Raw genomic sequence first — 24,472 nt, 5'->3', positions numbered from 1 at the left:
TGGTATCTGGTATAGTAGATTGTCAAATACAACCTACTATAAGAAAAAACTGAACATAATATTTGTGGGCGGGGTTTGTCTTTTTTTTTTTTTTTTTTTTCTAGAGACTGTACTTTGACCTCTGAATTACCAATACTTTGTTACCTAAGAATAAGATACTTGCTTTTTGGTGAGAGTATAGTATCTTTTTATGGAGTATCATATATTTGTACATTTAATTTAACCAATTAAAAATTACACATTTCATTCTATACTAATGTAGTTTACAAAAGTATTCAATTTAATTTCCTCTCTTTCACCCTGTGGTTAAGTCTGTGGATACTGTGGATAAACCCTGTAAAAATGGTGGGGAATAGAACATTCTTGATTGTCTTATTTTTGAAGTAGTTACATGTTAGTAGCTCTCCAAAAATCCCAATTACCTTCCAGAAGAGAAGCTCCCCTATGACACTTTGAAATGCAAAACATGTAAAAATTTTACAGTTAGAACTTGGGGAGCCTGGTGTTGTATTTTGTGACTGCTTGTAATACATGGGAGATAAGAAATGTGGGATAAAATGTCTCTGATGACAAAAAAAGGGAAAGTTTATTACCCTGCTTCCCAACAAATAGCTTCGTGAAAAATTTGACATTTTTAACAGCCTTTTTTAATCTGTTTCATTACTATAGCATTCTAGTGTTGACTAGGAGAGAAGGTTTATTTCTGCTCAAAATTATATTTTTTCTGCAAACTCCAGTTAAATTTAATTATCAGAATTAAGATCATGTTGACCTTCCTACCCACATTTTATGTGCAATATCTGCATTCCTTTTCATTTATTGGCATAATTTTTGAAGTGTGTCATTAGCTTTTTGCGAGGTTTGCCTTCTATTTTGGTCTTAAGATATGAAACTGGTTTAGCTTTGGTAAGCAGAATATAAACTTTTCAACCAACTCCAGTATTTGACATTTTCAACACTCACTCAACATTATTATTATTGCACTACTGTAAAACTAACATTCTGGCAAAAACAGTGGGAAATAATTTCCTTTTGTTTAGCCTGTGATTTTGTTGTAGCCCAGTAAAAGAAGACACTGATATTAAAATAAGGGTTATTTCTTTCTACAAATGAAAACAACAAAAAAAGATTCAAATATTAATGAGTAATTAATGAACTATTCACCTTTAATTACTGATTAACAGTTTCACTACCATATACTTATTTAATACCAAAAATCAATATTCTTTAAATACTAGTTTTCAATTTTAAGAAATGTTTACTGTACTACATCTTCATTCCCCTGTTTAAGTAGACAGAATTTCCTCATAAGGTGCAAAACCTGCAAAGCCAAGCAAATAAAGTATTACCATGTAGGCAGAAGTGTAGTACACATTACAGCTCAGTTAGAAGTTTAAAGCTCTAAATCCACATCTCTTAGAGGCAGAGAGTGAATTTTTATTCTTGGTCAGCTTTTAATCAAGCTAGCTTCAATCCTTGACTAAATCTGTTTGGACTGCCCAGAAGTAAGTAGAAGTGAGTTCTTGAATTCAGAAATCTGTTTGCAGTCCATTAGTATTCTACAGTTTTTAGCCACCTTAAATTGCTATATCAAATAAGTAATGTGCTTTTAGAATTTAAGGAACATTAAGGGATCTCTCTGTGTATGTGTATATATATATATGATTTTCATATGGAAAGAGTCAGCTTCTCTTTTTCTAGTATATGTGTATATATACACACACACACATATATATATGATGTGTTTAAGATATGTTTGTATATAAATGTGTGATGTTTATTATCATAATATACTTCTAAAAATCTTTTAAATATAGAGAGTTAAAACTCCAACTCAAAGCAGTCTGCAGTTCCTTAACACTTTGCACATAAAAAAAAAAAAAAAAAAAAAAAAAAAAAGGCAGAGAGAACAGTATGATTTTTTAATTGAATCTCTATCTAGGAAATCTTGGATATCCTCTCATCCAGGATAATGTTTTAGGATATAGAGTTAGTTAAGCTGGTATATCTGGTATATGAACATTTTTACAGAAAGAGCAGCACCATAACAATAGTGCTGTTAGACCTCAGCTTGTAGTTAGGAATAAATAATTGCATAAATATAAATTTAAATGAAGGAAAAATACTGTCCAGTCGCATCCTATTAATATCTATATTTTTGCCTTTTATTTTGTCCTAAAAGAATTTATTTATTTTATTAATTAACATTTTATCTAAATGTGTGTTGGGAGAAGATGAAAATGATTGGCAAGGAAGTGATTTTATGCCTAAAAATACAATAGTTTGATCAGTAATTTCTGACATCAGATGAAGTTACAGTTCATTGTGATCATTTTAAATAAGTCTCACTTCACAAAATGAGTTCTTAACTTGCACTGGATTGCATTGTTTCATTTTGACTGTTACCGAAATTCTCTGCAACATTTTAAGTAATGTAATACTTACAAAGAAAAAAATAAAGTTGGATCATGGTAGCCTCCAGAAGTTGCACTATTCAGTCCATCAAGTAATATTACTTTTCTGAAAGCTGTAGAAACTTTCCTACATAACCAGTATTATGATTTATTTACCATTACGTATATTATATAGACTGATTCCAGTTACTGTCCGTAATGACTGTCATTCAAAGTAAAAATCTGTGATGACCTGAAAAGATGGGATCTGAATACGCATAAATACACAATTTTTAGTCAGAGAAAAGCTTTTCAGTTAAACATAATTTTATAAGTAATACGGCTTAGTTGTGCTTTACAGTTATATACCAGTTGTATTAAAACTGATGCAAATAAAAAAAATCCCTGAATTACTCATTGTCTGACGAGGTTGGCTGATTTAGTTTCATAAACATTATAATGCTATTTTTGAAAATCACAAATAAGGACTTATATCATCATAATACTCTGAAAAAAAATATAAAATAAAATCCAGAATGCTGAAAAATGAAGCTTTCTCCAGGGACAAAACTTAATGAATAGAACTTCAGTTTTTCTTTATTGTTAAGTAACTCAATTAATAAATGTCCTCCAATATTGTATGAAACAATAATAAAGCTCTTTTTTATAGATACTCTCTACAGCTTAAACATTTAACCAACAAAGATGTTGTCTCCTAGATAATCAAGCCAGATGTGATTATATTTCTTAATCATGAAATTTTCCATCAATGCCTTTTTCTCTGTTATTTTTTCTAGTCATCGTTATTATACTCTCAGGCTTTATGTCAACAAAACTGAGGCAGGGGTCTGTCTCAAAAGGTTGAAATCTCAAAACATTCAAATCTCTTCTTATTTGTGAGTGCTTCTTTCCAAATTATGTGGGGAAATAATGACATCATAATGCATGAATTCTGAAAAATATAGGTGTTAACACAAATACACAAAACCAGAAATTGGCTTGGATTTGGAGGGAAGTAGTATATTTTTTTATTTTTTTATTTTCTAATAAGAATAGGAATCTTAAACCATAGAAGGTAAATGATTGGTCTAATCTCAACTTTGTAAAAGCTCCATAATAAATTCTTCTAGCACCATTTTACCATTCAGGTCAATATGAAAAATATTATTGGAAAATAAATACAGGAGTTAGGGAGAGTTATACTAACTTCACAGCTGAGGATCTGGCATAATGTGTCATCTACAGATACCAATTAATGAAGTGCTAAGTTTCTTGGGGCATATATTTGTGAGTTACATATTTGTATTTGTACATTTTTAACATTTGTAATAAAATGCTGGGAGTAATGACTAGAACAACAAATTAGGGAAATACTGTATATGTAGGACATAATGCATATACCAGTTTTACCTCATCCTTTCATGATCATGTCAAATCCTTCATAAATGTCCATAAGTGGAACTGCAGGTATACATGCATACTGTGGTACTTCTCCCTTACACAAAGCCAAAATGTTATCAGACTAGACATTTCAGTTAACTTATGGAGTATCTGTTATTCTATTGCAGAATATTCATATTTTTGTGCATGTAAGCACAAACAGACTTTAAAGACCATAAGGCTGACTCTGCATTTATTTTCTAAAAAAATTCTCATTCTCTTTGTGCATGTCAGATATACATGCAGGCCCATAACCAGCTGGAGCTGGCCAGTGTCTCCTTGATGCTATCTGTAATGATTTACACCCACAAAAATGGAAATAAAAGAGAGCTTTTCTGTTTTAAATACATATACTTAGAGTATTTTTGCTTGGACACTACAGGTGTCAACATTTTTCTGTTTGCTTTGCTGTACTGAATGCATCATGTGTACTGAAGCAGGTGGCAAAGTCAGTGAATCAGCATCTTAAGGCTGAAATAGATTTTCCAGAAGAACCATCAGAAGTACCAAAGTAGATTACTGAGGATTGAGATTAAAGTAGTGATAAAAATGACAAGCACAAACATGTTCATCTCCTCCAAGGTTGTAACAAACATGTTCATCCTGCTCATTTTGTTGTAAAGTATATAAACATACCACTTTGCTAAGGAAAACTGGACATGATACATCTAGTTATATATTACAACTGGGTGATAAATGTCAGAGGGTTTAAGATGTAGTTTGATAGTGTATTTGAACTTGTTGCTGATCCATTTACAGTTCACTGATACTGCTGTGCAACACTTCAAAGAAATAGGCAAATCCTCAAGGAAAATGCAATAATATCTGAAATACTCATCTACCAGGGTCTTTTTGCAGTGAAGTGTAAAAAACCAAACTAGTTATTTCATACTTGGGTCAATCTGTTCTTAATAAGTGTCACTATTTCCTATTAAAGTGGTAGATTTATATTTGAGGAGACAGGAAGACAAATCACAAATGAATGTTTGGATCAGAAAAATACAATTTAGGTACACGTATTTGTATGTTTTGGTGTAATTCACATCACTGGACATTGTAGCTGGTATTAGGAAAACCTGGAAAACCTTATCAGAGTGTTGTCATAGTGATAAATACTTAAAATAGTCAGTCTTCTTGAGTCAGATATACTAAGGCCAAATGATCAAAGCAAAATGTTTTAAGCTTGTTTTCATTTTCTTTAAATTCTGTGGCCATAGTCATTAAAATATTGGAATGGCACACTAGCCTGAAGTTACCAGGAGTAAATGCTGAACAACCAGGTTTAATTTGGTTTGAGATTTGGGGTTGGTCTGGTTGTTTCAACCTGGAATTAATGAAAACAAAGCAAGTAAGTAAGAAATAAGAAGAATACTAAAATATCTACAAGTGAACAAACTGCAGATGTTTGACTGTAAAAAATATTTCTCAATATAAAAATATTTTTGGCCATGAAAACTATGGCTAATTATCATACTAGCTTTAAATCACAAGACAGGAGTGTAACATGTTGGGCAAGACCACTGAGGGAAAAAGGTGGCTCAGTGAAAGCAGCTGCTCTATAAAGAATGTGTAAAAATTTATTAGCTTGAAAGAAGTTGTGTAACTTTATAAATCTGTGATGAACTGTCTATTTGAGCTAGCTATGGGGTTTTTTTTGTTTCATTGTAACAAATACTTAAGCAATAAATTCGTATTTTCCATTTCCACACAATAGTTTATATTTCCTGACATAATGCTGTATATACAAGAAATTACATCAGTGTAGAAATTTAAGTGAGAATGCTGCTTAAACTCAGTTTAGCAAAAGACGGTGGCAATGAAATTTCTTTATTTTTGTTTTCCCTGTGAAATTTTCTATAAATCATTTATTAACAAAATAAGTGCCTTAGGTAAAATTTACAGTGATGAGATATTCATGCAGATGAGAACTTCATGCAGAGCAGGATTTACTAATACAGCACCTAATGGATATCACCAGAGACTAGATATTGAGAAGAGAATAGCACTATTTTAAGAATACATTCTCCTAAGAAGGAGATAATCTCCCACATTAAGTTCGGTTTTATTTTCAGTCTTGGGTTATAGTCAGAATACGTGCCAAAAACTGCTATGTGAAATTCTTGATTTGTAATAAGGGAGATAGTTTGCTTATCAAGTAAAGAGGGATGGTAATAGCAAAGAATGATGTATATCTTGCAATGAATTGACATGTTTCCAAAACCACTTTTCTAAAAAACTTTGTGGAGAACAAGAGCTTTTCTTCACCATAAATCTCTTGGAATGACATTTTTTAGTACCTGTCTCCTGCTGGAGGAAGAAAAAAACACCTTCTTAGTATAATGCAGAAGTGGCTCAGAGTGGTTCAGGTGATATCCTACACAATTACAGTTTCATTACCTGCATAAAAGGGTTTTTTTACTCAAACCTGGGCTTTCCAAATGTGTACAAAAAGTGTTGCTGCAGTGGTCGGCTGCCAAGGGTGCGGCTCCGGCCAGCCCTGCCGCCACCACAACCCGGGGGCCACTTAGCTAGAGGAGTGAGCCAACCCAACCACGGTGCGGATGCGTCGCAGAAAGGAAAGGCGGGACTCTCAGGATAGCCAACCAAGGGGTCGCGTAACCCCCTAGGCGGTGCTCCGGAGAGACACCTACCCAGAAAAGCCACGGCTCTTTATTGAGTGGGTTACAGGGGGTGGGAATGAGTGGGACCAATCATAAACTTTTTCAAACTTGTAACCAGGGGGTGAACAAACTTTGAACCAATGAACAGTAACTGGAGGAGGAGGAATGCATAACGAGGGGGTGGGGAAGTTACATAACCAAAAGATTGACACTTAACAGAAATTGGGTAAACAACTATTATGGGATGGGGTTACTGGGACAACCAAGAATTGGCGGGAAGGTGTGAGGGAAGGGGAGGCCATCTTGAACAATAGGAATAAATATAAATTCAAACAACCATTAAACACCACTTATAAAACCGAACTGGAACTGCAAAAAGTCCAACTGGAACTGAGTTCAAGCACCACCACATGTTGCTTACTTTATGGCACTGGTTCACAACACTGTGTGGTACGCTGGTGAAAAATTTGAGCAAAATTGTGGCTTTGATAGGTTTTTGAACCATTGCCAGTATGTTTTTATTTTGATAGACTATGTTAGTTTATCAGTCTATCTCTCCTGATATATTTACATAGTGATTAATTGAGGAGAAATGTCTTCAGAGCTTTCTGAAGATATGTGAAATGAGATTTACTGAAATGATCACTCACCTAATTTACTGTTAATGCAGAAGGGAGCCTAAAATAAAGTTATCTACCTTCTTCTGTTTGAATGATGCAAAGTAGATCAAACTTAGTCACTATTAATACTATTTCCTAGTGCCTTTGTATTGTGCTGATTCAAAATCAAAATGCCTCGGAAACTCTTTTTGACATAGTAACTACTACTTGTCACATATTATTATTAAAACCTAATATTCATTTTATAATACCTGTCACAATTTTGAAAGTTAAGTTCCTTAAATATTACATATTCTGACTGTTGGAAAGATAAACACAATTGCTCCTTCTCTTCTAAGATTGTACACGTTTACTTAATTGATATTCAGTTTTAGAATATCTTAAAATAAGGTTAGACCTTCCTACAAAATTAAGCTTATTCTACCTTTGAGGCCCCTGAAGTAGCTGCTTCACCCACCTCCCTTAGAAACTTCTGACTGAAGCATTAATATAGCGCTTTTTATGTTCTGCCTCAAAAGTAGCTGAAATTTTTTAGTAGTTTTGATTTCTGTTGACAGAGTTCTGCATGCCACTTGTGAAATTATTACTCCTTAGAAAACATAGCTTCCCTACGTGGATAAGCCAAAATACACTTGCTGTGTCTATACTTATTTCTGGAAATTACTGTGATAAATTCATCTCAATCTTCAGATTTTAAGAGGCAAGACTTCATTAATCTCTTAACAGCAGAAGTAACTTAGAGATTTCAGAATCAGATACCATTAATGGAATTTTTCAGTCTGTTCAAACAGTACGTCTCGTGATATATTTTTGTGAGTGAGAAGTTCTGATATCAAGACCTCAAAAAATTGTCTCTTAGTTATTCTCTCACTGTATTTTCTGAAACCTGGCCAAGAGCTTCCCTAAAAATCCAGAAAATTGTGGCTTATATGTTCAGAAGGAAGGGAGAGTACTGGAGACCTTCAAAGTTTATATAGTGCAATAGATTTGGTTTTGTTGTTTTATGTGGAGATAAGTACTGTTTTCCAAAAAGAGGACGTAATTCAGAAGAGTTCTTTGAAGGGGAAATCTTGATTTGGATTCCTTGAAATATACCCAAGAATCCATTCTGTTTCTGTACTTTTTTTTTATATTGAACTTAATTGATATCTGTCAGTTTATAACATAGGAAGAAGACAAGACCAGAAAACAGCTTGGATTATGTATAAGTATTTCTTATTTTCATCAGTTCATCTTAAGTAGTTAGGACAGCTTCAGCTAATACTTGGTTTCCTAGATACAACTTGTATTATTTACATCATTTATATTATTTAAGCCATCCCAAAATAGAACGGCAATTGTGAAGACATTGAAAGATTTCCTATGAAATCCAGTTATGGAAGGATACTAAACCATGACACTGTCCTGGAGGACAGCCATGGAATCTTTCTATACCCTGGTAAAGTGACAGGTCACACGTGCTTTTAGTCTTCTCCAAATCAGTAATGTCTTTTTCATGCAGAAAGTAACTGCATACTAATTAGGATTCCCCAAATATTCAAAGCCCCTTGTTTTAGTAATGTTTAAAGTGGTATTTCTCTGATCTTAAATTTTAGCTGAACGTGCTGTATCCTCCTAACTTGCAAATCTTAAAATCGGGAGATGAGACTGTGGAGATGAAAACGCCAGTTGGTTAGAGCATGGTGTGCTAATAACACCCAAGATGCAGGTTTGATCCGTTTATGGACCGTTCACTTAAGAGGTGGACTCGATGATCCTTCTGAGTCTCTTCTAGTTTGGAATAGTCTGTGGTTCTGTTTCCTAGGCTGTACAGTTTGAGACCAGTTAGGGTCTTTTGTCAGGCAATAACAACTCTTTTTGAAGAGCTGAGTTTTCCTGCACTCAATGCTCTTTTGGTATTTTAGGTGTTAAATATAGGTAATATGTGACTATGAGAAAGACTTTTTAGTCCTGATAATCGTCTTATAGGAAACAGTAGAATAGAAGCTTCAAATAAAGTTTGTCAGGGAGATTCTCCTGAGAAGTCACTAAGTTCTGAAAGAAATACTTTGCTTTGTAAACTCCTTAGAAAGGAGTGTAGGTGAGGCAGGATCCATCCTAGTACCAGACTTAGTCAAACATTTATATCTAATGGTTTATGTAGGTGTAATTCAGCCTTTACATAACTTTCTCCAAGAAGATTAAGGACAGCAAACCAAACATATTTATATTAATGAAGTGTGTTATTTTTTTGAACTTGATGATGGTAATGATTAGACTAAAAACTTTGATTAAAGCTTTGATTATTTCCTGCGCAGTATATTTTCAACTACTATTATAGTGCATTTCTTTTTTCAAGCAATATTAAAGTAATTATATTAAGACTAGCAAAATAATTATTAACTGGAAATTTATGTTACTCAACCATATTTATGACCCTGAGCAATGCTTTCATTCAGCTTCAGAGTAACCTTGAGGGGGTATCCCCACTCAAGGGAGGAATCTCCACATGCACTCCTAAAAATAGTGTGTTGCAAGTCCCTGTTGTAAAAAGAGGGACTGGGCTTTCATAGTATAAAGTGATTGGCTGTCATTAGTATGTTTAAAGCTAGCTGTGTCAGCTCAGCAGCCTTTAGCTCAGCACCTTTAGATAAATTATGACTATTATCACTTGCTGGTTCCTTTACAAGGATGTCTATATGCTGCATCTTCACTGCTATGAATTTCTGTAGGGAGATGTTGTTAGTCACATCTTCAGAATATTTAGCTTTGAGATTTTATGTGCCATGCTGGGCTCAGTGTTCTTTAACAACATTAAGAGTGTTACCCCTCCTCTCCATCTGTAATCAATAACTTTTGCAAATATGGTAAAGTTCAGGCTGTTATGTCTCCACTTAGGCAGAGCATCCTGCATACAAAAGGAGAACAGGTATCAAAAATGTAGTTGAAAATTACTATGCAGAAATTTTATATGTGAAACAGTGACTGCAGAACTGGGTTCTGATCTAGCTGTCCTTCTCAGGCTTCTTCAATCTGTGTGAAAAAGAAATTATTCTGTGTCCTGTATTTCTTATACATAGCTCGAGGTTCTTGATCTCTTTTCAGGTTTACTTCCCAAAGTTTATCCCTGGTTTCAAATTTTGAGGCTTTTGTCCATGTCTTTTATCACTGAAATACGGCTCAGAACAACATTGCTGTGATAGCTTTCACATGGCCTTTCTGAATAATGGACCAAGTTGTGACTTACGCTCTTTGGCATCTTTGGCTATTTAGGTTCTTCTTGATAATTACTTCTCTTGCATTTTGCTAGGCTATAAAAGGTAATCTCTAATTGTATGAACTCTATGTCTTCAGTTGCCTCATTCAAACATGGAGAACTAAAATGTAAAAGACAAGGGGTTTATCACAGCAGTACTGTTACTCTGCATGCTTTTTTAAGGGGCCAAGAGGGTTGTCACCTGCTAGCAATCCATCAACATCATTTATAAGATATTTTCCCCCACTCCCCACTTCATTTTCTGTCAGTAAACTTAAAGAATAAAACTCTTGGACTGTTTATAGAAGTATACACGTAGTTTTTTTAATTCTCAGTTTGTGAAAGAGGATGCCATTCAGCTTAAGAAATGAAATAGTGTTGTATTTTGGCATTTTACAGGTTTTAAATGCTGTAAAACAGTTTCATTTCATTTTTCATTTCACTAAAACCTTAGAAGGCAGTTGTCAATTACTTGCATGCAGAAAATCTGCTTGGTAATAATGGCAGGCAAATTCATCCCTGCTGCAGCTTTATTGACTTGAAATTAAAATCAGCTTCTGTTAAATGATCCATATGGAAAATACACAGTTTGATTAACCAAAGGAAAGCATCTTTTTCTGTGTGTTAGTTTTAAACCTGAACTTTTGCTAATACAGTTCTTGCAATTATTGCAATTAAATTTGCAGAAAATTTACAGAATTTAAGAGTGGTACAAGTGCTAGTGCTGGCTAAATGGTCTAATGAACTGCATGCGAAGAAGCAGATGTCAAGGTACATATGAGTGTTAACTGTTTTGTAGTTTACAAAACAATATAGATGATCTAGTGTTAGAGCTAGATAAGCAAAAGGTGGGGTGCTGTTCATACAAAGGGGCAGTCTTTATTACAGTTTCTATGCTGTGTAGTCCAGAGTTTTTAAAATGAAGCAAAAGTGGCCTGGCATCCTGATAACTACACAAAGCAAGTTCAGAGAGCTTAAGCATCACCTAATAAATTTTCTGCCATAAGGGTTAAAAATTTTTAACTTGATACAGCACTCCAAGTCCACTGTAGCAATACTTGGGTATTTTCTGCCCTGGATGTGAGTTTTTGGACCTTATCTTCAGTCATTTCTAGTTTTCTTCTCTTGCAGCTATTTGATAACTTTGCTGACTTTTTTTTTTTTTTTTTTCTATTTTCAGTGTTAGTGATAATTGTATTATCATCTCAGTGAAGCTAAGGAAATATGAAAGTAAAAGCTCTTTAAACACATATCCTGGCAGATAGGAACCAGGGTAATGGAATAATATCCATTCAATGTTCTGATTTGTTTATATTGATGGTCATGGGAGGGGGTAGAGGATATTTAACCTTCAAAAGCATAAAAGGTGATATAAAATTTAAACTACATATGAAGAGCATAAAAATTGAATTCTAGAAATATGGGGTATCTGAAGGAAAGCAAGTCTCCTCCCAGAGGTTTAGTGCATAAATCCAGGACAGATTACAGACTGCAGTCTTGTTTATAGTTTGACTGTTGTAGTGATGAAGAAATTACTGACTGAACTAATGAATGGTGCCACCTTGTATAACTCCCACAGAAGAGCATTGCTTGGAGTGAATGTGTAATGAAACTCCAATATATTTCCCTTAACTGACTTGAAAATAAATGTTGTAATGTTGTAGAAACAGAAATCAAGAATAATGTAATTTCACAGGCAAAATTTGAAATATGAAAGACACATGATTGCTTAGATTTTTAATCTAGCACAAATTAATCAATTTTAATGCATTAAAAATATCAAAAGCTTAGGAATTTTTTCAATCATTTAATATTTTATTGATTAATGTCATATAAAATGAAGGAGACTATTTATCAGCTAGTGTGTATTAGTGACTGATGGAAACTCTAAACTTTGATTTAATTCTCTCAGACGCCATAGATCCTCCATTTACTTACGAGCCATCAAATAGAGCTGGCAAGTTCTTACTAAAATGGAATTGAAAGACAAAAATTCATTATGGTTTCTTCCGAGCTGATCTCCAGCCAGCTCTGCTGTTCAGATAACCATATAATCCTGTGGGTCCAGATCCCACACAGAGACGTGTCTGTGGCTGGAAGAAGGAGAGGACTCACACTTGGGGACGAGGAAGGTTTATTCAGGCCGTGGCCCAGGTGCAAGTCAAGATTTTCAGGGCTCACCTGCCCTTAAGTACTGGGGGCGTTGCCTTTGGAAATGAAGGGGAGTGACCCAGGAGCAGGGGGCATTGGTATGGCCATTTTGGGGCAAAAGGGGAGTGGGGGACCTGAAGCTTGGCTGAGTCACCTGGCTATTGCCAGAGCAATCGAGCTATAGGGTGTGTCAATGGGTCTTATCAGAGAAGGATTACAAAGAACTGGGAGAGGCCTATTGTAAGGGAAATGACAGGGATTTGGAAAAAGAGGGTTGGTAGGGATGAACCATTTACAGAAACTTAATAACAAAAACCATACAGAACTTTAGAAAACCCAAAATGGACACTGCAACAATTCATGAGTTAAGAAAAGGAGTTGGTGCTTCAGAAAATGTATTGCTAAATGTGTTCAGTGAACTACTGTACTTTAAAAAACTATATCACATGTGTAAAAACATTTTACAAGCACTGGTATTTTAAAAAAATTAGTAGAATAAGAAGTGAAATTAAAAGATTTTATGTATTATTTGTGTATTCAGCTTCAATTCAGCATGCTCTTCATAAAAAGGAACTGTGTAATGTTTGGGGTTTTTAACAGAAATAAAGCATGGGTCTTGCATGCTTGGGGAGCTTGAGTGTAGATTTTTGGTATGTTGCATATAAATAATCTCAATATTGGCATGAGACAGTAGAAAATAAAAAGTGTTAAAACCCCCCTGAGATGAAGTTTAAAAAAAAAGGTACTCTATATACGTTTTCTCGCATTTGAAAATTATTTTTCTGATTTGCTGTTAGTTAGCAACAAAAGATCAGTTACTGTAGAACCTATATTCAGATGTAATTGAAGAAAACATATGCTTTATGTAAAAGACACTGACAAAAAAGAGAAATAAGATGAAGACTTCAAAGTCGATAATTCAGGAAGTTTAGAGATGACAGAATTATTTTCCTGTTAATTTTAGTCTGTCCCTATGTGTTCATACGTTTTGGCACACCCTTGTTTAATACACATGGTATCTGCATCCCTGTGAGAAGCTATTTTAAGACCTCTCCAGATCTTCCCAGAAACATGCACACCATACAGCGTGAAATCTGACAAACAACATCCTTTTGACATCTGTTATGCAGCCAACTTCTGTGCATCACCATGCCCAAATGTATTCTACAGCCAAAAGTGACTGCAGTTTGGTACATTCATTAATCTTGCAGCAAGGACAGGACACACTGCAAAGAGTGCTGGGTGAGAGGCTAACATGCTCTACTATTGTTTCCTTCAGGACTGGGCAAACATTTTGTATCTGTGATCTTTCAGGTGCCAGTCAGATGCTGGGAGGACACCTGGCTGCTGGACAGTCAGACACAAGCTCATGAAGAGTCTTTGACAGATGAAAGCATCATGTGAAACAGTGTTATGATGTTTCAGGAAACATGTTGCAGCTTCTGCCTGGTGGTCCAGACTGTGGCTTAATACAGGCTGTTGGAGATATCATGTTGCTTCTGCTTGGTGGTTATTCTTTGTAGGTTTTATATTGCATTGGTCAGTACAGGGCTAATAGATGACTTCTGGGACTGCATCTTTACTGTAATCCCTCAAGTCAAATTGCCCTGACATTAGAACACTGTGTATCTCTTCTTTCTTTTCTGGATCTAGTGCAGTATTATGAAGGGGTATAGATTGCCTGGTGGCCTTGCAAAAACTTCTGGAAATCACAGTACTAAAGACAGGAGTACTTACCTCAGCCTCTAGTACCAAGTAGTACTGCCATAACAGACAACTTTTCAGGCATTTTTTTGGACATCCTTCTAACTTCCATTACTTCATTCTGAATAAAGTTCTGCCTTCATTCTGAATAAAGTTCTGCAGTCACCAAGTGAAATTTTTTTTGTCCTGGAAGGAATGTACAAATTATGTACTCAGTAGTCTGCCAGACTACTCCTATTGACTACAATTCAACCCTGCCTTTCAAGTGGAAAGTTCAAAAATGTCATCAAATTTAGCGTGGTTACACATAATTCTAAGAAGGCTTTGGATAACCCAGCATGGCAGAATATTGCTGTGTCTGTAATTGTTTTGAAATTGTTCGTGCATGAGCTGAGGCTTTGGAAGTTAGGTTGGCAGTTGAGTGTTGCGTGGTGTGTGTCACAGATACAGTGTATGATGTGAATGTGGACCACAAAATTGTTTTTAATTGATGCCCAACTGCATGGCTTGAGAGAGTGGAAAAAACTTGTATTGATTATTGATTGCATTTTGGTTGTACTTTGTGTGGGGATAAAGTAGCCGTGTTGCTCCTTGAATTCCTAATGTCTCTTGGAATAGAGTCCTTGCTGTATTTCTGTTCCCTAGGTTTCTTTGAGGTTTTGATACCTTTTTGGTCCCTAGGCTTGTTTTCTGATCTGAAATTAGCTCCAGTGTTGTCCCTAACACATAGCTTTTACACTAGAGGTTCACAAATTAGGATTGCTATTTTGTTGGGCTCAGTGATCATGATTTATAGAAAGTTTATACAGGCACTAGAGTTTGTGCCGGGTATGTTTGGTTTATGGTTTTTTCATCCTACCCTGTGTCCTAGTTCCAGCAGCATGTTTTGGGGATTTATGAATAATTGCACCCACTTTGTTTAGAGGACAAATAGGGGATGAAGCTTTTCAGTCTTTCCTGTCCCTCTTCTCTTTTGAATTGGTTACATCACTTTTGGGAAATGTTCGGTGTCCCCTGAATGTTAAAGATACCACCTTCCTGGTATTTCATCTGGTGAGTTTCCTCTATATGGTTTGCAGCTTGTCTAGAGTAAGGTCTGAGGTTTCCAGAAGGGCTGATGAGGAGGCTGACCCAGAAGTAGGCCCAGGTGTGGAAAACCCTGAGTGGTCTGGAGAATAGGAGGATATGGGCCAAACCCTGAAGGAATTTCCTGACCCTATAGCCTGGGACTTTCCATGTGAACACAATGAGAACCTGGCTGTGGTGGGGAAATACTTCAAAGAGAAGTGCCAGGAAGGACAAAAGGATTATTGTGATAAGCTGGGCCCTGGCATATGTTCATCGCATGCTGCTAGATACTGTGGGGCAGCAGAAAGAGGCAGGGGGGAAGGGAGATAAATCAGCAGCTACTGCAGTCACTCAGACAGCAGCTGGACCAGATAGAGAGCCTAAGTCAGCAGCTAAACTAGACAGTGAGTCTAAGAGAGCTGCAGTCACCCTAGCAAAGAAGCACACACAAAAAACAGATTGACCAGTGGGTGATGATGCAGGTGAAGGACCCTCAATGCCTCCCAATGACACCCAATCAGAAGCTGACCGAATGGACACAAAATCAGGAGCCCAACCAGCTGGCACAAGATCAGGAGCCACTACTGAGTCCTTTTCCCTGAAGGACCTTTGAGGCCTAAGAAAAGATTACACTCGATGACCGGATGAATCCATAATTGGTTGGTCCATCTTTGGAATGCTGCAGGTGAGGCTCCAATTCTGGATGGCACTAGAGCGAGGCATTTGGGATCCCTGTCACATGATCCAGTTATTGACCAAAGAATGATGAGGGAGGCTACCCCTTGTAGTCTCTGGGAACGGGTCCTGGGAAATGTGGCACAAAGATATCTGTGTGCAGATGATCTCTATATGCAGCAAACCCAGTGGAAGACCATAGAACAAGGGATTCAATGCTTGAGAGTAATGGCAGTGGCGGAGATTGTCTTCTCAGATGACCTAAACACTAGAACCCAGACTTGGTACCATGTACGCCCATGATGTGGTGAAAACTTGTATGACTTGTGCCACAAGAATACTCTTCCACTCTAGCAATAATGAAGCGGGATGACATGGGGGAGAGCGTGCTGGATATGGCAAGGAAATTTGATGCTGTGCATGGCCCAACACATGCCAGAATCGCAGCTGTGGAAACCCATCCGCAGAAATTAGAAGACAAAATAGAGGAGAATCACCATACAGTCAGAGACGAGATTAAAGAGATGAAAGAAGACTTTCTCCAAATCTTGACGGTACAGGTCAGAGGTTCTGGCACCAAATGCAGACATTCCCCAGACAGAGAGGGAGGGGGCATCCCACGAGGTAAGCTGTGGTACCTCCTGTGTGATTGTGGAGAAGAAATGAGGAGATGGGATAAAAAATCTACTGATGATCTGGCACAACGGCTGCGTGAATTGTTGGGTGGCAAGACTCAGGGAGGAAGTTCCACTAAGAAGGAAGTAGCTCCAGTTACCCAGGGAAAGACAGATGACCAGGCTTAGAGGGGCCCAGCCTCTAGCCAGGTAGAGGCTAAGGAAAACTGTGTTTTTTGGACTGTGTGGATTTGTTGGCCTGGCACATTAGAACCACAAAAATATGAGGCTTGGTACTGTGCAGTGCACAGTACTCCTATCAAACCATGTGGGGGAAGAATCTGTTTCTGGTGCTGGTGTGACAGGAGGATCACAGGATTTTACTTTGATGGAAGCTGATGTTAGTCTGACTGGAAATGAGTGGAAGAGGCACCCTATTGTGACTGGCCCAGAGGTCCCATGCATTCTGGGCATAGAGTACCTCTGAAATGAGTATTTCAAATACCCAAAGGGACTCAGATGGGCATTTGGGATAGCAGCTGTAGAGACAGAGGGTGTTAAGCAATTGAACACCTTGCCTGGACTATCAGAGAACCCATCTGCTGTAGGACTTCTGAAGAGCGAAGAACAACAAGTGCCAATTGCTACTTCAACAGTGCATCGCCGACAGTACAGAACAACTCAAGATGCTGTGATTCCCATCCACAAGATGATTCAAGAGCTGGAGAGCCAAGGGGTGGTCAGCAAAACCCACTCACCCTTCAACAGCCCCATTTGGCCCGTGAGTAAATCTGAAGGAGAATGGAGATTGACTGTGGACTACCATGCATTGAATGAAGTGACTCCACCACTGAACGCTGTTGTGCCAGACATGCTGGAGCTCCAGTATGAACTGGAGTCCAAGGCAGCGAGATGGTACGCCACTATTGACATTGCCAGTGGATTTTTCTCCATTGCTTTGGCAGCAGAATGCAGACCTCAGTTTGCCTTTACGTGGAGGGGTGTGCAGTATGCTTGGAACTAATTGCTCCAGGGGTGGAAGCACAGTCCTACCATCTGCCATGGACTGATTTAGACTTAACTGGAAAAGGGTGAAGCTCCAGAACATCTACAATACATCGATGACATCATTGTGTGGGGGAATACTGCTGCTGAAGTGTTTGAGAAAGGAGAGAAGATCACCCAGATTCTGCTGGAAACTGGATTTGCTCTCAAGAAGAGCAAAGTTAAGGGACCTGCTCAAGAATTAAGTGGGAAGATGGACGGTGTCAGATTCCCACTGATGTCATCAACAAGATCACAGCAGTGTCTCAACCAACCAACAAGAAGGAAACACAAGCTTTCCTAGGTGCCATAGGCTTTTGGAGGATGCACATTCCTGAGTACAGTCAGATCGTGAGCCCTCTCTATCTGGTTACCCGCAAGAAGAACGATTTCCACTGGGGCCCTGAACAGCAACAAGCCTTTGTTCAGATCAAGCAGGAGATCGCTCATGCAGTTGCCCTTGGCTCAGTCAGGATGGGACCAGATGTGAAGAACATGCTTTACTCCACAGCCAGGAAACTGTCTTGGAGCCTGTGGCAGAAGGTGCCTGGGGAGACTCGAGGCTGACCACTGGGATTCTGGAGTTGAAGCTACAGGGGTTCTGAAGCCAAGTACACTCCAACAGAGAAGGAAATTTAAAAGCCTATGAAGGAGTCCAAGCTGCCTCGGAGGTAATAGGCACTGAAACACAACTCCTCCTGGCACCGTGACTACCTGTTCTGGGGTGGATGTTTAAAGCAGAGGTTCCCCCTACCCACCATGCCACCAATGCTACATGGAGTAAGTGGATTGCTCTCATCACACAGCACGCCCATACTGGAAAACTGAATTGCGCTGGGATTTTGGAGATAATTACAAATTAGCCTGAAGGTGAAAACTTTAGTCTCACAGATGAAGAGGAGCAGGAACAAGTGACGTGTGCTGAAGAAGCTCCACCATACAACCAACTGCCAGCAGAAGAGACACGCTACGCTCTTTTCACTGATGGTTCCTGTTGCATCGTAGGGATGAACCGGAAGTGGAAAGCAGCAGTATGGAGCCCCACATGACAGGTCGCACAAGCTACAGAAGGACAAGGTGGATCGAGCCAACTTGCTGAACTCAAAGCCGTTCAATTGGCCCTGGACATTGCTGAAAGAGAGAAGTGGCCAAAGCTCTACCTCTACACTGGTTCATGGACGGTAGCCAATGCTCTATGAGGATGATTGAAGAAATGGAAAATGGCTAATTGGCAGCGTAGAGGAAGACCAATTTGGACTGCTGAAGAGTGGAAAGACATTGCCACTCAGGTAGAGAAGCTACCTGTAGAAGTCCACCATGTAGATGCCCATGTCCCCAAGAGTAGAGCTACTGAGGAGCACCAGAACAATGAGCAGGTAGATCAGGCTGCAAAGAGAGGTGTCAAAGATAGACTTAGATTGGGAACACAAGGGAGAGTTGTTCCTAGCTCGATGGGCTCATGATGCCTCAGGTCATCAGGGCAGAGATGCCACCTCTAAGTGGGCACGAGACCAAGGGGTGGATCTCACCGTGGACAGGTTATTCATGACTGTGACACATGTGCTGCAATTGAGCAGGCCAAGCAGGTGAAGCCCCTATGGTATGGTGGGCGGTGGTCCAAATATAAGTATGGGGAGGCCTGGCAGATTGATTATATCACACTACCCCCGACACGTCAAGGTAAGCACTACATGCTCACAATGGTGGCAGCCACCATGGGGTGGCTGGAGACCTATCCTGTGCCTCATACAATGGCATTCTAGGCCTTGAAAAGCAAGTTCTTTGGAGGCATGGTACCCCTGAGAGGATTCAGTCAGACAATGGGACTCATTTCAAGAATAGCCTAATGAACACCTGGCCTAGGGAACATGGCATTGAGTGGGTGTACCATATCTCCTACCATGCACCAGCTGCTGGGAAAGTGGAAAGATTCAATGGACTGTTAAAAACCACCTTGAAAGCATTGGGTGGACCACTCTGCCTAGGGGTATGACCTCCTAGGTCATTTGTTTAACCTCCCATGCCAACTGTTCACCAAGTTTTCTTGTTTTATGCCATCACACTGTGCTGCACTAAAAGTTTAAATTACGTGGTCGTAAGGAAAGGCTTCAGAATCTGCTTGAGTAATGGAGATGCAGACACTGAAATCATGTATTTACATAAAGTTCTAAATACTGATTTAGATAAAGAAGCGGAAAAAATAAGCACCATATTTAACTCCATAGTTTAAATTCTGTTACATTTTAATTACCTCACAACTGTGTGGACAAAGGAATTGTTAAATATATGGGACTTCATGGTTTTCTCTCAGCTCTTTCTGCGTCACTCGTGCAATGGACCTCACTTTTTGTGATTACCTATATGATTTCCCACCATTTTATATTTAAGTGACAGTTCTACATCCCTAAGTAAAAATTATTTTTACTTTTTCTTTCCTAGAGGAGGTAATGCTAAGAACTTGACTCATGATTCTAAACAGGATTAAGCAATGTGTTGTATTTAGCTATGAATTTTTCTATATCTTCAAGTACATACAAGCGTAAAATTACACTGTAGCTAACTGATTGTTGTGGAAACTAGATATATCTGTTCCGGTTCCATGTATGCATGCTTTAAGAACTTTTCAAGGTGCCTCTTACAATGTGTTTTTCAGAGTAATATCTAAATCTATCCTTAAATAATGAGTATTTTTTAAATTTTTATCACCCCATTCTCAGATAAAACGCACCAGATGCTGTGTCTGAATACTTGCATATTTTGCAATGTAGTTCTGTAAACCCAAGTTTTTTCTTATGAGATTGTTTGATACCTACCCCTGACCTTTTCCACCCAGCTTTACAGGAAAACTAGCATGATTGAGTAAATAAAAACAAACTAAGGAAGAAAAAGAAGCACTAAACTGATATGATTTCTTCCTCAATATCTGATTAGTTAAAATACTGGAAGTGTAGCTCTACATTTTGGGTGACTTTTTTTTTGCAGACAGGTGTGCCTGTGGTTGAAACTGCATGTGTATACCTCATACTCTCCTATCATTTTGCTTACAAATTTCTTGGTCATTTTAAGAAGCATGTGCAAATTTGTCATCCAAAAATGCTTTGTTGTTTCATATGCAAATTTACATAGCCACTCCTCACAGAACAGAATCGTGCAGAATCATTGAGGTTAACAGGACCTCTGGAGATCTTCTAGTCTACATAAAATGAAATTAAGATGCATAAAATACAAAGACAAAATTCAGATTTTTTTACTTGAAGAGTCTAGTTGGTAAAAATTACTCTGTAAAATTTATTGTAGAACTTCGAGACAAAGCAAAGGGTGTGAATCAAATCCTTATCAATAAATCAAGAATTTATAGTAGTTATATTTGGTTACAAATATCTAGTAATAAATTTTCAGAATACTTGCTAAATAATACCAAGTTATGATGAAGCTATATCTTGAATTAGAATCAGAAAATCATCAAATTATTTGAGTTGGAAAGGACTGCTAACAATCATCTAGTTTGAAAATTGTAGATTGGAAAAGGACATTTTTCATTAGATAATGTTGCTCAGATGAACTAATTTATTTTTGCGTATACAAGTTTTGTGTTAACTTGCTTATTTTAAGGAATGCTTTTCACTCTTTCTCATTCTTTTTAAGGTGCTGGTGGCTGGTCTCCACTTGTGTCCAATAAATATCAATGGCTTCAGATTGATCTTGGTGAAAGGACTGAAATTACTGCTGTTGCTACTCAAGGTGGTTATGGGAGCTCAGACTGGGTAACAAGCTACCTTCTGATGTTCAGTGACAGTGGACAAAATTGGAAGCAGTATCGTCAAGAAGAAAGCATCTGGGTATGTTCTTTCAATAATGAGAATTAAGTTTCTGCAGAAGACTTAAAGGCGACTTGACTGCTCATTGTTGTAAATCTAAGTAAAGCTGTAGAATATAAAGAACTACTCTGAAAGTGTTTATATAATTAAGTATACAAAGCAGTTTAGCTCTCGCAAAGATGAAAGACAATAAAAAGAAAACAAACATCAAAAGTCGAGCCGTAGCATTACTCCAGTAAGACACAAGGAATTATTCTGAGGAATGAAAATGTACTACAAAATCTCTTTTGTCTTGCTATGTATAGAAAACTTATTTTCCCAAAACTTATTTTCCCAATTGATTCCAGTGCATGAAATTTGGCTTTTAGTTACAATTAAAAAACAAAACAAAACAGAACATTTGCTTTATTTTTTGTGGCATGTTTTAAGTGATTGTAAGAATAAAATTAAACAACTAAAGAAATTAAAATCTTAACCAAGCAAATCCCAGTCTAGTTAAAAAAATAATAAAATAAAATAAAATAAAATAAAATAAAATAAAATAAAATAATAAAAAAAATATTAAGCAATATTTAAGTTTTGGTCATCAAATTCAGAGTTTAGTTTCTGATGCTGTAACCTAATAATCAGCTTATCTCTGATTAGCTTTGTAAATAATAATGATGATTAATAAGCCATTAATTATATCATTACTTTCTTTTTGCATGAATATAAATGAGGGCAAAGGATGCAAAACCAGACAGATGATGTCCAAAATCTACATAAAAAGGTGGCTTATACAGTTTTAGAAAAAGATTGCATCTTCCTTTGATCCCCAATAATTGGCAGCTTGGACTAGAGGAAGAATATTTTAACTTGTGTTATGTTATTGTATCCTGTCAAGTGAATTCTGTTTTCCATGCATAGAGCTGATTAATTTCTAAATTTTTCTAAGCTTTAGACTTCACTTATTTCTGCTGCAGTTAAACATTCTGTTAAAATGTATTTCATTTTATGCATTTTGATTTTGTTGACTTTTAATTCAAAATGTTCTTGTAACTCTTATTGTCAAAACCCATCTATGGTATAATGAGATTATGCAGTGTTTTACTTGTTGCATAATTATCCTGCTTTTTAAATTTGCTACATACTTCCACTTCAGATTGTTTTTTCATAACAAAGAGAAATAAATGAGTTTCTAATCCATATGGCTGTGGGGAGTAAGAAAATCAATCAATTTTCCAAATGTTAAATGAGCATAAGCTGCTACAATATTGTCTTTGCTCATCTTAAGACTGACTGACAAAACATATCTGAGAGGAAGGGCAGCTTGATCTCTTCCATGATAGCTCTTGTGAAATACAGTATTGGTTTTGCAAATAGTGATGCAGATTGTTATTTCTTGAATATTGCCACTGGTAAAATATCAAATGAAAGTTCTGAAAAACAGTTAAATGTTCATGCAGACATTGGATAAGGGGATTGTTAGATATATAGGAGCTAAAAGATGGAGCTTCAATTCCATAATCTCAAACTTAATAAAAATGATTATTTTAATGATTGCAATGCAGATTGAAGGTATGGCTTGCAGGCAGTAATGAATAATTCAAGGATGCAAACTATCAAATTCAGGGCAGTCTATTGATCTTTTTTATGTATCTTTATTTAGGAGTTCTGCTTCTAGGGGAATATATTTTCTCTTTTCTAAACTAATAAAAAAATGTAGTCTTGGAGTGAAACTCTTAAATCCCTATTTATATTATAGATTTTCTCCGACTGTGATCTCTGTATGCTGACTTGTTAAATGACATGCTTAAATTCATTAAGGCAAGAACATCCAACATTTTATAATATCTACTGCATTACTGTGTTACTTCTATTTTTAACTCAGTCGTTGGCCTGTTACAGTGGTACTTACCAGGAATAACTTTTGGGGTTTAATACTACTCTGCATTAGAATGATGGAAGACGTCCAGTTCTGAGGGCTCTGTGTTGAAGTTCTCACTAGATAAAAGGATTTTTACTTCATAACCACTTTTTGTAGGCTTAAGTAGAGAGGCTTCCCTTGTCTGCAAATTCACCACTTCCTACTTTCTATTTTTCTTTTCTTTTTTTTAGTTTTGAATTGCCTTTGTTTCCTTATGGCTTATCTTAAGGTTCTGAAACCCCTGCCACCTTGCAGCTACTACAGTTTTTTCATGTACTGTAAAATTTTCATAACAACTGAGGTGAAAGAATACTATTTACACACCTGCAAATGATCTAGTTATCAAAACTCTCATAATAGTCTGTGGAGAGGGTAGTTTTTTCCAAGTCTGGTTCCTCTGACCATAGGTGTCTTACTGAGGTTGAAATGAACTGTTTCACCTTCCCCCGCCTATAAAACACTTCACTGGTTGTTGGATGAATTTGGATGTAAAAATTCTGACGTTAAGTGAAATTAGACTCTCTCCCTTCCCTGCTGCTGAATATTAAATATTTGTTTTCACTTTTCCGTAGATTGGGAATTGGTTTAGAAGGAACCATGATGACTGTAGTCTTTACTCATGCAACATATTTTGGTCGCAGTGTTCTAGTTTTCTTGTTGTACTGATGACCTAAATGTAGGCCTTACTTGCTGTTTCATAACTGTTGGAAGTACGTATTTTGTGTGGATTTTATTTATTGCTTAAATCCTATAATTACTAGAGGAGTTTTTGAAAGACTAACTCTATTATATTGAATTCCTAGCTCCTGTCATTGTAGAAAAAGTATTGTTAAGTATTGTTAGCTGTAGGTTCTACAATAGTTTTTCTTATTTCAGCAATACACTTTGATTTCAGTCTTCAGTGATATTAATGTCACTGTCTTTTTAAACTGTAAGTATTTCCTGTCTTGTTCTTGATATTAATTGTAAGATTTTTTCAGTCAGGCCTTAGTAGAATTAATATTTACATCTCTTTAAGGAATTGATACAGTCCTGGTCAAGATATAATTCTCAAGTGAAATAGTTGTTATTAGTGGTAAAACACATGTTTTTGCACAGAAATAATTGCCTTAGATAATGATTAGTTTAGTCCTGGAAAGAAATCAATTCAACTCAATTTTATATTTTCTTTAGTTTTACTATA

At 36.9% G+C, this 24,472-nt stretch overlaps 1 protein-coding gene across 1 annotated transcript in view; it reads left to right on the top strand.

Annotated features, from left to right (window-relative positions):
* The window catches only part of CNTNAP4 (contactin associated protein family member 4), a gene marked incomplete at both ends in the record, with an annotated part of 202,905 nt that overhangs the window by 61,083 nt on the left and 117,350 nt on the right, over positions 1-24,472 (top strand). The window contains one exon of the mRNA XM_083883231.1: positions 21,211-21,404. Within this exon, the coding sequence (XP_083739357.1) occupies positions 21,211-21,404 (194 nt within the window). The remainder of the gene's footprint in view (positions 1-21,210; positions 21,405-24,472) is intronic.

Source organism: Zosterops lateralis (assembly GCF_965231275.1).
Source record: "Zosterops lateralis genome assembly, chromosome: Z".
Taxonomy (NCBI): Eukaryota; Metazoa; Chordata; class Aves; order Passeriformes; family Zosteropidae; genus Zosterops; species Zosterops lateralis.
Note: the sequence above shows the minus strand (reverse complement) of the source record. Positions and strands in the feature narration are given on the sequence as shown.